The 13,117-nt window shown below is 36.1% G+C and overlaps 2 protein-coding genes across 2 annotated transcripts; one reads left to right on the top strand and one right to left on the bottom strand.

Moving 5' to 3' along the window:
* The first annotated feature begins 1,070 nt into the window (after window positions 1-1,070).
* Window positions 1,071-2,238, top strand: LOC132283026 (nuclear transcription factor Y subunit B-3-like). The gene has a single exon (XM_059784893.1). It carries the CDS (start codon window positions 1,212-1,214, stop codon window positions 1,833-1,835), a length of 624 nt encoding a protein of 207 aa, XP_059640876.1. The 5' UTR covers window positions 1,071-1,211; the 3' UTR covers window positions 1,836-2,238.
* Window positions 2,239-3,202: 964 nt separating this feature from the next.
* On the bottom strand, window positions 3,203-12,425 carry LOC132283025 (somatic embryogenesis receptor kinase 2-like). The gene is made up of 11 exons (XM_059784892.1): window positions 11,932-12,425; window positions 10,384-10,516; window positions 10,184-10,255; window positions 7,577-7,720; window positions 7,249-7,320; window positions 7,044-7,115; window positions 6,843-6,955; window positions 5,815-5,946; window positions 5,378-5,719; window positions 4,242-4,636; window positions 3,203-3,858 (listed from the first exon to the last, which is right to left on the bottom strand). Exons 1-11 carry the CDS (start codon window positions 12,014-12,016, stop codon window positions 3,547-3,549), a joined length of 1,872 nt encoding a protein of 623 aa, XP_059640875.1. The 5' UTR covers window positions 12,017-12,425; the 3' UTR covers window positions 3,203-3,546.
* Window positions 12,426-13,117: the final 692 nt, after the last annotated feature.

Below are 13,117 nucleotides of genomic sequence, written 5' to 3'. Positions count from 1 at the left end.
GTCCGAATTCTAAATCCGTCAGATCCTGCCACAATCGAACAACTCGTTGTTGCGTAGATCTGAAGCCACTCCTGCCAAAGCTTCAGGAACTAAAATTCCTCCAGAGTAGGTCACAATCGCTCAGATCTGGATCCAACTCCCAAAGATCGAGTCTCGATCACCCGAATTGGTCTGAATCCACGCGATATTACTCATTGATCAACCAATCTTCCATGCCTTCCCACAGACGGCGCCAATTGAAGATACAAGAAATTCCTTCCCTCTTTCTCTCTCTAGAATTCCTGTATTTCAACCAAAAATATCCTCCCTTTCTTTCCATTACTTCTCCTATTTATAGATATTTACAAATGTTGATGGACTGCTGGATCTAGGCCCGTTCCTCCATGAGTCCTGGTCACCTTTGATAGGCTTATGCGCGTTCGGCCCATATGGCAGTGTCTTTCTATGGGCTTGACCCATCTGTACGGACTGAATGTCGCGTTTGCAAGTCATATCCGGCCCATGTCATCTCGGGCCTCCTCAACAAGTAATGCATATATAGGCCAAACATGCCGAACTAAGACATATGCGAATGATCGTCGGATCCAAATATGGTCAACAATTTTTTAAAAAGAGTCATATTACTAAAGTTGACTAAGTGAACAACTTAACTTTGTAAAATAATTAATTACCCAACACATTTATGTGAAAAGATAAGAAGTGTATTGGATATATAGAAGTTCTAGCCATAATATTTGTACTTTGTAGTATTCGAGTCAATGCGGTTAAAAACTTAGGGTAATGATTTGGACTTGGATAGTTAAAATTATTGAATTGATATGTATGAGTTAGAAGTAAAGTTATTATGATGTTATTCATTACAGTAATATTAGTTCCTATTTATATAAAATTAGTTCCATTTATAAAACTGTACGATTATACAGTTACTCTGAAAATTAACCCCTACCTTCCACACTTTCAAATTAAACTAATGTTTTTAAAAAATTGCAATAATTGTCATATTAAGCAAGTGTTATTTTCTTTCTTTTTCTGTCCACATCAAACCGCCTTCCCACCCTTTTTATATCCCTTCTTTTTTTCCTCTTCCATCGGCTTAAAAACCCCAATTCTCTATCTCATTTACATTCCACAAACACACCTCTCCAAAGTAACTCCTCACATTTCTTTCCACTCCTATTCCTCTCTCCCCTACAACTACCCTTCCATTCCCCATGACAGGAAAAAGAGCCCGAACCAGCCCGTTTGGAAGCCCCTCCTCCGGGAACTTCTCCGACGGCAGCTCCTCCAAAGACCAAGAACGTCTCCTCCCCATCGCCAACGTGAGCCGGATCATGAAAAAATCCCTCCCGCCCAACGCAAAAATATCGAAAGAAGCCAAAGAAACCGTCCAAGAATGCGCGTCCGAGTTCATAAGCTTCGTCACTGGAGAAGCTTCCGATAAGTGTCAGAGAGAAAAGAGGAAGACGGTGAACGGTGATGACCTCCTGTGGGCTATGACAACACTTGGGTTCGAGAATTATGTTGGACACTTGAAGGTGTACCTCAACAAGTACAGGGAGAGTGAGGGAGAGAAGAACTCCATGGCTAGACAAGAAGAGCTTTCACCTACAAACAGCGGTACAATTTATAGCACCAATATTGTTATTAACAATGGTGTTAATGATGAAATTGGCAAAGTCACAAGTTCTTCTATGTTGACTAGGCCAGATTTTAATCAGAGTATCAACCGTGGGTACAATTCAGTTGGAGCACAAGTGATGAGTACTCCAAAGAGCTTTGGAGATGGTGGAAGGGTCATTGGCCATGGAGAGAATTTGGTGCATGACTGGTACTAATTGCAACTCATCTTCATCATGGAGTTGAGTGGTAGATCGACAATTAAGATTTTAATTTCATGTCATTTTAATTTTGTTGATTTTTTTTTTTTTTTTTTTTTTTTTTTTTTTTTTTTTTTTTTTTTTGACCTTTTACTATATATCTAAGCATACCTACATATTATATATATAACAGTAACTGGAGATCTTAATTTTGAAATATATATATATATTTTCTCCGTGATTGTATGTTGATGTCTCACTTGGAATGGAACAATTAGTTATTCAAGCAATCTTGCCTATATATATAATTGGCTTGAATGCTATGATGGGATTTCTGATTATATTATTTTTATCCATCCATCTTAATAATATGTTATGCTACTTACCAATAATAGGCTATGAGCTTTCCCTCCTTGAAGGAGAATATATTGGGTGAGCAAGGTCTCCAAAAAAAAAAGGATTGAGTATTCGAAACTCCATGGAAGTAAAATATAGGAGTGTTTGTTTTAGGGTTGGAAAAAGGCAAAAAAACCCTTTTCATTAATCATGTACTTCAGGCACACTGAACATGCCAGTTGTTCTGCTTAAAAAGAAAGTAATTAAATGTGTTTCAATTCCAAAATGATGAAGAAAGGCGCACATACCATATAAAAAAATTGACAATGATATGTGCTTTCTAAGTGGGATGCATTTGGTGCTTTCTAAGTGGGATGCATTTGGTGCAAAAAAATTTATATCTTTTGTGGCATATCATAAACATTACGAGGTCAAACTTGAATAAAGGTTCTTCATATATGTGAGTACTATTTCCATGTTCATCTTTTTTTTTTTTTTTTTAATTCGACATAGTTACACTCGGTAGTGCTTGTCAGTATCAATGATTCCACGAGCCTGCTTTATCAATTTGAAAATTACCGACTTCCCCAAGCTTACTACAACTTTGCAACAGATTTTGATCTACTTCAATCAGTCAATATAGTCAAATACATATTTTTTGGACTATGATTTATTTTTATGTCACATACATAATTTTTTTCTCTTTCTTTTTTACCTTATCTGACACCACAATATTAGATTTAAAAAGTGAGACAGAACTTGCAAGCACACATATACACCCATACTCCAATAGTCACATGCTATATCCATGTGCTCTCTACTTGTATTCATTTCATGTGAAAACACAGGTAACATGTTCAAAGCAGTACCATTCACCTATCTGTTTCCAGATTGATACCATATCAAAATGGTTTCCATTTTCTTTACCAGAAAAGATACATCAGTCCAGCATTTAACATATTGCAGCACAAGAACATTCTGATAACAATGAGGTCAGGAGGAAAATGGTCTAAATGATACAGTAACAAAGAGGTTAAAGAGAACTTGAGAATTTTCTGTAAAATACAAATACATTAGTCATATCTCACACATACCATAAAACATCAAAGTTAAGGTTACAGATTAAAGGGGTGTGTTAGACACAAACTTTTCCATGTTTGAGTCTCTTGATGCCCATGGCACACTGCACAAACTTTTGAAAATTACAGCATCATCAAGAATGCTACAGTGCTTAATCTGGACTACAATTCATATGCACATATTGTGACGAATGCTATAAAATACATGATGGGCTAACAAAAGGGGGGTAAAAAAAGGTAATAAAACAAGAAAAAGGGAGGAAAAAAAAAAAGAAGTAAAGGAAAATAATTTCATTCTTTGCTTATTCTTTAGGTCATCTTGGACCAGACAATTCGACAGCATGAAGATTTTCAGTGGAGTCGAGAATCCATTCAGAATTCCGATGTGGGGCGAGTTCAATATCATTTGGGACATCCACCTTCTGCCATTCCTCCCATCTTTCTGCCAAACCATCACCTTCCAACATTCTGACAACCTCCGACATCTTAGGCCGTTCCATTGGATAGCCTTGTGTGCAGAGTAGTGCCACTTGTATCAGCTGCTCTACTTCAGCTTCCACATAATTGGTCTGCAGATCAGGATCAACTAGCATGTCCAACTTCTTCTCTTTCAGAAGGCTTTTAACCTGGCATATTGCGAAGCCATTGGTCAAATAAATACTATTAGAGCAGATATTGCAAAGACATTAGTCAAATAAATAGTATTAGAGCAGATATGTTCCGACAGAACTGATGGACTTTTTCAATTTGCAAACTAGCTAAACATGAATACGAGCAATGAGCCCCAAATGCTTGCTGCTAAAAACATCTACCATAAGGTAATATGCAATCCAACATATATAAGATATTGCAAGGTACCCCAGAATTTCTGTAAACCTAGAAAAAGGAGAGAATACTACTGTACAAAACAGGCTATGATTTCATAGCTTCCAAAGATTATGTTGCTTCGTGATGTAAATCTAAGCAGCTTCTTAGACATGAATAAGACAGGAAAATAATGAATTCATACCCAATCTAGCAGCATAACATCGTCGTCATTTGCAAGCCGAGCAAGATCAAATGCCCTCTGTCCAGTTATTAGCTCTAAAAGCATAATCCCATAACCAAAAACATCAGTCTTCTCTGATGACTTCCCTGTAGAGAGATACTCAGGGGCTATGTGCCCAATGGTGCCACGTACAGCAGTTGTAACATGGGTATCCTTGTAGTCCATTAGTTTAGCCAACCCAAAGTCACCTACCACAGCCTCAAACTCTTCATCCAACAAAATATTTGCGGCCTTTACATCACGATGAATAATCTTTGGGTCACAATGATCATGCAAATAAGAGAGCCCTCTAGCAGATCCCAATGCAATTCTCTTCCTAGTTGGCCAATCAAGTGGTGGTTCTGAAGGTGGGCGCTCTACAAGAATTTATCAAAATGAATATGTGACATCAGGCGCATGTCATTAGTTGCGCATATCAGAGTTAGATATTGGAAATTAATATACTCAACCAAAAATACAACAGCTGAATCAATCAATAGAGGATAGAGAGTAAAGAGCACATGAAACAATTTAGATATTATTAAAGCTCCACTGCATCCAACCCGTTAGAGGTGAGTCTAGTTAACCCCAGATAAATAATATAAGAAACTCCATGCATCAAGACTAATCCGAGTATGGATTAAAACAGTGCATAATACATAATTGAAGTACTACACAATTTTCAGGACAATGAATATTCATTTTGTAGGAAGAAGAAGAATTTTTTTTCCAAATGGTTCAAAAATAGGCATTGTGTGTCCCCAATTAGAATCATAGATATAATTTGAAGTATTTCTGTAGTATCAAATTTAGCTCAGAAGCATGGTAAAAGGCAACAAGCAATGCCTCTTAAATTGCTTTTTAAATGCTCCAAGAATAGTTAGTATGTGTCCCCAATTAGAATTATGTGTATGATCTTGAGCTATTTTGTAAACAATTTCTGTAATATTAAACTTAGGAGGAGCTTCATCAAAAGCAACAAGCAATACCTCTTAAGCTCCAAGAATAGTTAGTATGTGTCCCCAGTTAGAATTATGTGTATGATCTTGAGCTATTTTGTAAACAATTTCTGTAATATTAAACTTAGGAGGAGCTTCATCAAAAGCAACAAGCAATACCTCTTAAGCACGAAGCAACACTTCCATTGGCCATATATGGATAAACAAGTAGCCGCTCAGTTGGTGTCATGCAAAAACCGCGTAGTCGCAAAAGATTTCGATGCACAGCCATACTAATCATTTCTACTTCTGTTTGAAACTGTAACTCTCCACCTGGGGTGCGTTCTTCTTTGAGCCTTTTCACTGCAACCAGTGAACCGTCAGCTAGACGTCCCTTGTACACCTTACCAAATCCACCTCTTCCAAGTATGTTTTTGTTGCTAAAACTATCAGTTGCAACTTGTAGTTCTCGCAAAGAAAACCTTTTGAGCTGCCCCAAGTGGACTTCTGGATCCTCTTCGGCTGAGGAGAGATACAAGATGTAAAAAAGTAGTAATACATTTTATATCGAAATGTTCAATTGAATCATTTTTAAGTAGAAGCCTTAAAGCACAAACCAGGTACATCAAAGAAAAGTTCTTGTGGTTTCCTCCGGCGCCACCACGCAAAACCAATTGCTGGGGCAGCAAACAGTAAGGCAGCACCAGCAGCTACTCCTCCAGCAATTGCTCCAGTGGCACTATTTCCTCCTGCAATTACATTTAGAACAGATAAAATAGTTCAACACTCATTTGCAGATAAAAATTGAAACATTCAGTATCGTATATATATCAACAAGAAACTGTCTCTGTAATGGTTCGAGCATATTGAGCATTTTAAGAAATTGTTTTACACTCCAATAGAAAAAATTATTCAATTACTGCTCTTATAGAAACACGGTTGAACCAGAAAGTGCCACTGTTCTTGACTTGTGGGTGTACCTTGAATGGTACAAAGCTAGTAACAGAAACAGTGCAACACAGATATCAAAATGGGAAAATTTTGCAACCTCAACGAATGTAGGGGCAAAATTGGTAACAACATTCTTAAATGCACATGCATGTTTTAGTCATATGCTGCTTGAAGAGAGTAGCAGTACACAATGCTTTTATCAGTAAGGAATGACAAGGAAGGAAAGTAATCAGAAATTTATCTGGGTAAATCTGGACAAACATAACATCAACTACAGTAAAATTAATAGTCTTTTGGGTAGGAGGGAAGAGTGTAAGGAAGAAAAAAGGGTGCAGGAAAAGAAGAAGGGAAGGATTGTCATTGTTTGGAAAAAGAAAAGGGGGGAAAGGAAAGGAAGAGAGGATGCGAGGTTTTTCCCTCCTGGCCCACCATATTCCTTCCTCCAAAAAGTGGGGGAAAGGAGGGGAAGGCTCTCCCTACTTTTGATGGTTTTACCCTTCAAAAGACACCCTTTCCTTATATAAGTGTGTAATGGTTAAAACCATGATATACCCTTTCCTTCTCTTCCTTCCTCCTTTCATTCTTTCTTAACCAAACAATAAAAGAAAGGTCCCTTCCTTCCCACCTTCCTTTTTCTTCCACTTCTTTAACCCTCATACCAAAAGGAGCACAACAATAACTATAATAACAGCACCTGGAGAAGAAATTGTTGCTGGTGGGACAAATGGAGGAGGTGGAGCAAATGGTGGAGATCCAGGACAGGGTCTCCCAGTCACCGGTCCACATAGATTTAAGTTGTTAGCAAAACTGCATAATGTAAATAAAATATTAGCATAGCATTTTGTTACGAGTCATTCAAGACTGCTACAGCAAACAACATTCAAAGGCAAGAAACCTGATGGGAGTGAATAATGAAAACGAGCCATTGTCTGGAACAGGTCCCGATAAGCGATTGTTTGATAAATCCCTGGGTTCCACAATGCAAATGATTTAAGTCACATCATTGCATCAAAAAAGTTGCAAATGGGTGTAAAACCTGTGAAGGGAAAAGGAGAACCACAAAAAAAATCTGCAAGAAATGATATTATCTAGGCACTTACAAGACTTGAAGTGCACTAATATTAGTCAAGGACAGAGGAATTGGACCGGAGAGGCTGTTGTTGTTAAGCCGGCTATCCTTATGCAGCCATGCCAAAAGAAGAAAACATTACATTCGCATACACTTCAAATGATGATAAATACGTCAAAAAAACAAGATTAAAATTTTCAAAATGCTACATCTAAACACATAATGCATGACATAGCCAAAACAAATTACCTATTTCATGATAAGCAAATAACCTTCCGACAAAGATAAAGTAAAATATCAAACCAGAAAGAACAAAAAAGTAAAAATAAAATAAAAATGATAAGGATGGGTTTCCATACAGGAACCGCAGTTTTGTCAGCTTGCCCAATGTGTCTGGTATGGGACCAGTGAAACCGTTCATGTACAGATCCAAGCTCACCAAGTTAGTCAGATTCCCTAGATCACTAGGAATGATTCCACTTATGTTGTTACTATAAAGCTCCCTGTCACATAGAAATTAATTTTAACATTTTTAGTAAAAAAATATAATGAAATACACAATAAGAAAAGAACAAAATGCATAAGAAATTGAATGTACTAAATAATAATAATAATAATAATAATAGCACGTGAAGATGTAATTATGGATTTTAAAAATTCAAGAGCAAATGATAACAGCCATAACCATCGTAACATTGTAGCAAATTGCTAGCATGACATTTAAAAGAAAGGGGTCAGGAATGGAGCTGGATTCTTATTGTTGTCAAGAGAGAGAGAAAGTGAAAAGCATACCATATATTTAACAATGTCAACATTTCATGTTCTGGGATGAAAGATGAACAATAATAAACTCATCTAAAATGCACAAGGCTAGAGATGTTAGGCATAAGCATATTTTTCAGCAAATCATGGCAGGATAATGGATGTAAGTTACTGTATATGGTACCAAGACATTCCCAAGCAAGCCACTTACCTCTTCATGGTGGAAAATGTAAGAAGAATGGTGCACCCTAGTTGTATTATCTGTTGTTTTTAATGCAGTTTTCTTCATTTCTCTCAATAAATACAAACTAGGTGATTTAGGCCTGACATGATGGGTCTTTTGCCTCAAGGCAATAGTTTTAAGGCTTAAGATGTGTAAACCATGCCATTTACTCAAAAGAACCATAAGCCTCCTACTTGTCTTGCTTGGTTCTTCAATGCAAGAGTTGGATTAATAACATGAGCTAGGTTTATAGAAACTCTATTTAAAAAAGAGGGGAAAAAAAAAAGAAGGTTATTCAATTATTCCAAGGATTACATAAAAACTATATGCTTCCTCTTTAACCTAGATTATATAATATTAAATAGGTTTCAAGCAAGGCAATACGCTGGCGGGGAGGAATCTAGACACCCCATTTTGCCCTTTTCCCATTAAAACATCACACTTGATACTTTGAATCTCACGATCAGAACCAGAAGATTTCTACCTTAGTTGACTAGTCTGACATTTTGAAAATGGGGTTTGGCCGCCTATTTGAAAACAATTTAAATTGGAAGCTCTCTTGAATTGGTCTTACCCTCCTTTTTGGAATGGTATTCAGAAAGTTAAAAAAAAAAAAAAAGCAAGCATAGTTTCAAACTTGTCATGTCATTCCCTTTGAAATGGCATAAAGACTAACAATTAGCGCAGCACTTGACTGTCTATAATCAAACTTTCACTGCCAACTTTTAGTGCCTATTTGAACAGTTGGCATGTTAAACGAAGGTTTTCCAGAGTGCACTTCACCATATCCTAGGATATGGCCTTTAGTCATTCACAGGTCCAAAAGTTGACCTAGCAATTTCCCACTTATAAAGTTGTAGAAGCATCTAAGTCACAAATTAAAATTATTCCTAGTACCACCAAGGGTTGTAGCCTAGTGGTATCTCCTCTACCTTCTACAGTTGAACGTCACAGGTTCAAGTCGCATTAGGGTCAAAAACAGTTGTGTGAATATGACATGGTAAAAAAAAAAAACAATAACAATAACAATAATAATAATAATAATAAAAGAAAAATCTAAGTAACACTAAAAGTGCTCCTGGGGCTCGTTTTACCTATTTTGTAAAGCATGCTTACAATTTATTTTTTTTATAATCGGGTTTGAGAATACTTTAAAAATAATTCAATGGGTGAGAACACTTACATTTATGTTGTAAAAAAAACCACTCAAAGTGAAGTTTTGCGGTCCCATGACTGTATTCTGACTTTCACATTTCTATGTTTTTATGTTCACTCTTCCAATATTTCAACACTCAAAATATAAGACTAAGTCTACAATGATTTTCACATTCTTGGAAGAATTGAGAATAAAAAGACACTGAAATGTGTTTCTCTTTCCTGATCTATTTGATAATCTATCCCAAGCACAGAGTGGCTTAATAAATTAAAAAAAATCAACATTTATGTGTTGCATGACTTATTTCTGAATTTCCATAATTAGCGGAAGTCTAGAATCAAGGAATGTGTGCTTCAGTTCTGCTCTAACAAGTGGTAAAAATCATCTAAAACACTTGTATGTGCTCAATGCCTAGACTTTGTGCTTCCAAAATGGCCAAGATGTAAGGTAGTCTAGTATAACTTTGTTCCAATCTTTTAACTAAGGCAAACAACAAGATGGCACTAATGTCTTAAACATATTTCTCTTTTCTTTGAGTTAACAAAATGATAGATCAAATCTCAAAATATTTTCGGTTCCAATCTTTCCAAAATACAAATCAAGACACTACCAGATGTCTTGGGCTAAATTTTACTTCACTTTATTAATTTTAGGACATCTAATTTAACATGGTTTAGATACTAACCATCTTGAAAGTAACAATCTAATGTGCATGTTTAAGTATATCATGCCTAATTGAAAATGGGGGAAAGGTGAAGCCTTCAGCGATGGAAAAGGAAAGAAGATCAGAGCAACCACACTTCATTGTATTTAATCATGACTTACAGGTACTGTAAATTTTTAAGCTGGCCAAGCTGAGGGACCAATTGACCAGATAATGCTGCATTTCCAAGATCACTGAGAGAAGGCATAAAGAATTCAAATAATGCAAAAGTTAGAAAGCAAAAGAACTTTTCAAGACTTCATGGAAGAGGACAACAAGTGCACATATATCACAAAAGCCATCAATGGATGAAGTTACATACACTCTTATAACACTATTTTCATTGTTACATGTAACATGAAACCATGTACAAGGGTTTACAAGGGTAGGATCCCAACTCTGCAGAACATTGTAAGGATCTTGTAAGTTGGTTCGTAGGCTATGCAAAGCGTCACCTGTTTACAAAGGCAAGCATCAGCTGATGATCGAAACAAAGATAATATAAACTCGAGAAATTTTTTAATGAAAAACAAAAAATCTCAAGCATTTGGCATGGCAAAATTTTATAGCACGAAGATAAAGATAATAGAAGAAGGGAGAACCAACAGTGTCATTCAACATAGACACGTAGATATAGTACATAAAAAGGGAAAATTATATATTTATATATTTAAATATGGGTTGTGGTAATATTAAAATATGACTAGCTCCTGAAAGTTTTTATTAGACCAGGACAACTGGACAAAAGATTTTCGAGATCTTTGGGAAAACTAAATTAAAATTTCTAACAGAGTAAGTATCATGTAACCCTCTATGCCAAGCGAGCATGCATGTACTTTGAAATAGCTGAACTGCCTTAGCTGGACACAACTGACAGGGTTATGGCAATGGGTTATGATTAAGCGCCCCAACGAGTCTCAAATCGGAAATGTACCCAACAAGCAAATCATCAGAAAAAGGGGAGAACAAATTCATTGTTTTTCAAAAGGTGCCCACCAAGCCTTCTCAGCTAATTCTTGTCTACCAAGTGTATTTTAAAAGTGCCCATGTTGAGTGTAATAGGTTCAAAAGACACAGTTTTCCTCAGAGACGGTCTAAAATGAGAGAAATCATAACCCATACAGGCACCTCATAGCTCAAAATATGTAATTAGATTGAAATACACTAACACACAGACGACTGAACTCCAATTTGCCCTCTTATTTTATAACCCAACATGCCCTCTTGCACTAACATTTGAAGTTTGGAGGTCATATGGCACATTTCACCAGGACACACATGCAGCCGACTAACATTCCCAAGTCCGTGTAACATTGGTCACACATGCAGGCACCTCATAGCTCAAATATGGAATTCGATTGAAATACACTAACACATAGACTACTGATCCCCAATTTGCCCTCTTATTTTATAATCTTTCCACATTAGGTGAAAGTTCCTTCAACATTTTGGGAAGCTAGCTACCCCACAAGCCAACTAATCATGTTTTTCCAAGTAATTTATTTTCCCTCGATAAATTAATGAGGTTTGAAAGAACAGAAAAGGCTGAAGGCATTAAATAATAGAAACCGCCCAATTCTATATCAATCCATTTATTATAATTTTTTTCAACCATAAAACGATATAGTAGTACTTCTACAACAATGAATAGAACTGCCATATCCCTTTCACTCAGTACACTATTATAAGAAATTAACTACACGATGAATTTTGGAAAGGAAAATACTATAATCTGAAAACAAAACAAACACTTAGACATCATAGTTTTATTCACGTTAAATATATATAACCTACAAATTTCAAATATATACACATTTCAACAAATCAATACAATAAAAAGGGGCACAAACAAACACAAATCAGTACACACCTTCTGTATTAGCAGAAATCATTGAGAGAGGATGAACCACCATGACCAACCATATCAGAACCGAAACAGCGATCTCTCGCTCCATCACTACTTTGTTTTCTCTCTCTACCTTTCATCTACTTCTTCATCAATCTCCTCCACCGATCCAAACTCACATCACATAAACCCTAAACCCTCCCAAAACCACAGTCCAAAGCGAATGTGGCCAAAATCTATACCATTTTCAGCAAAGATTGCATCAAACGAATACAAATCGAGCGCCGATCTCATCCTATCACAAAAAGGGAAAGATTATCAATAGATTCGACACCATATTCGAGTTTTGCTTCGTTTTTTTTCTCTTCGACTTTTTTTATGCCCACTCTCTCTCTCTGAACACTCTCACAACACTCTCTGTGTGTGCAGCGTTTCGATTATCCTGTTGTTGTCTCTCTTTCTCTCTCTTGTTTCTCTCTCTGCGTGCAGTGTTTAAGGTGCCCGAAGGAGGTGCCCGCTGCCCGGGCTGAGTGCAAGCACACTGTAATAAAGGTCGCGCACTTACACCGTTTTAGTCAAAGACAGGACAGCGGGGTCCACATATGCCAACTAGGATGCAGTCAAAGTCTTAATCAAATATTCCGACACAACACAACGGAACGTGTTTATTTCACTACATCACCGTTTTGGTGTTGCCACGTCATCATAAACACTTTAAGGGGAAATTTTTTTTAAATAATTCGAGAATCAACCAATTTGTTTACATATTCTCAAATGCACTCAAACAATGTGAAGACTTTAAATTTCAAATTGAACCAAAAGTAGTTAATGAGCTGTATTTTGTCTGTCAAAATAAAATAATATTTTTTATTAGGGTAAATTAGAGATTTGTCAATACTTTGTATAGACCATCTTTGTACATACTTTGTCAATAATTTATACACACCATCTCTATATTTTATAATTCCATTTATACCTTGACTTTTTGGTACATGTAACAAATTTTTTTTATGTTTGTCAATTTTATCCTCTTAATACTTAAAACGACAATAAATATTTTATGAAAAAAAAGTTAAAAAAATCACTAGCACACGAGAAGTAAATGAAATTATAAAATATAGAGAAAGTCTATATGAAATATTGATAAATCTCTAGAGCGGTAATTAAAATTTACCTTTATTATTATTATTTTTGAATTCATTTTTTTTTT

Source organism: Cornus florida, unplaced genomic scaffold, assembly GCF_030987335.1.
Source record: "Cornus florida cultivar Cherokee Brave unplaced genomic scaffold, ASM3098733v1 CherokeeBrave_3.0.0_Hap2_Chr11, whole genome shotgun sequence".
NCBI classification, from domain to species: Eukaryota; Viridiplantae; Streptophyta; class Magnoliopsida; order Cornales; family Cornaceae; genus Cornus; species Cornus florida.
Note: the sequence above shows the minus strand (reverse complement) of the source record. Positions and strands in the feature narration are given on the sequence as shown.

What these genes read in the sequence shown, in the direction of transcription:
- LOC132283026 (XM_059784893.1), top strand. Translation starts at nt 1,212, where the DNA reads ATGACAGGAAAAAGAGCCCGAACCAGCCCGTTTGGAAGCCCCTCCTCC.
- LOC132283025 (XM_059784892.1), bottom strand. Translation starts at nt 12,016, where the DNA reads ATGGAGCGAGAGATCGCTGTTTCGGTTCTGATATGGTTGGTCATGGTG. An exon ending in CTGACAAAACTGCGGTTCCT is followed by an intron (nt 7,321 to 7,576) that starts GTATGGAAACCC and finishes GCATAAGGATAG; the next exon opens with CCGGCTTAACAACAACAGCC. An exon ending in ATGTTATGCTGCTAGATTGG is followed by an intron (nt 3,859 to 4,241) that starts GTATGAATTCAT and finishes GCAATATGCCAG; the next exon opens with GTTAAAAGCCTTCTGAAAGA.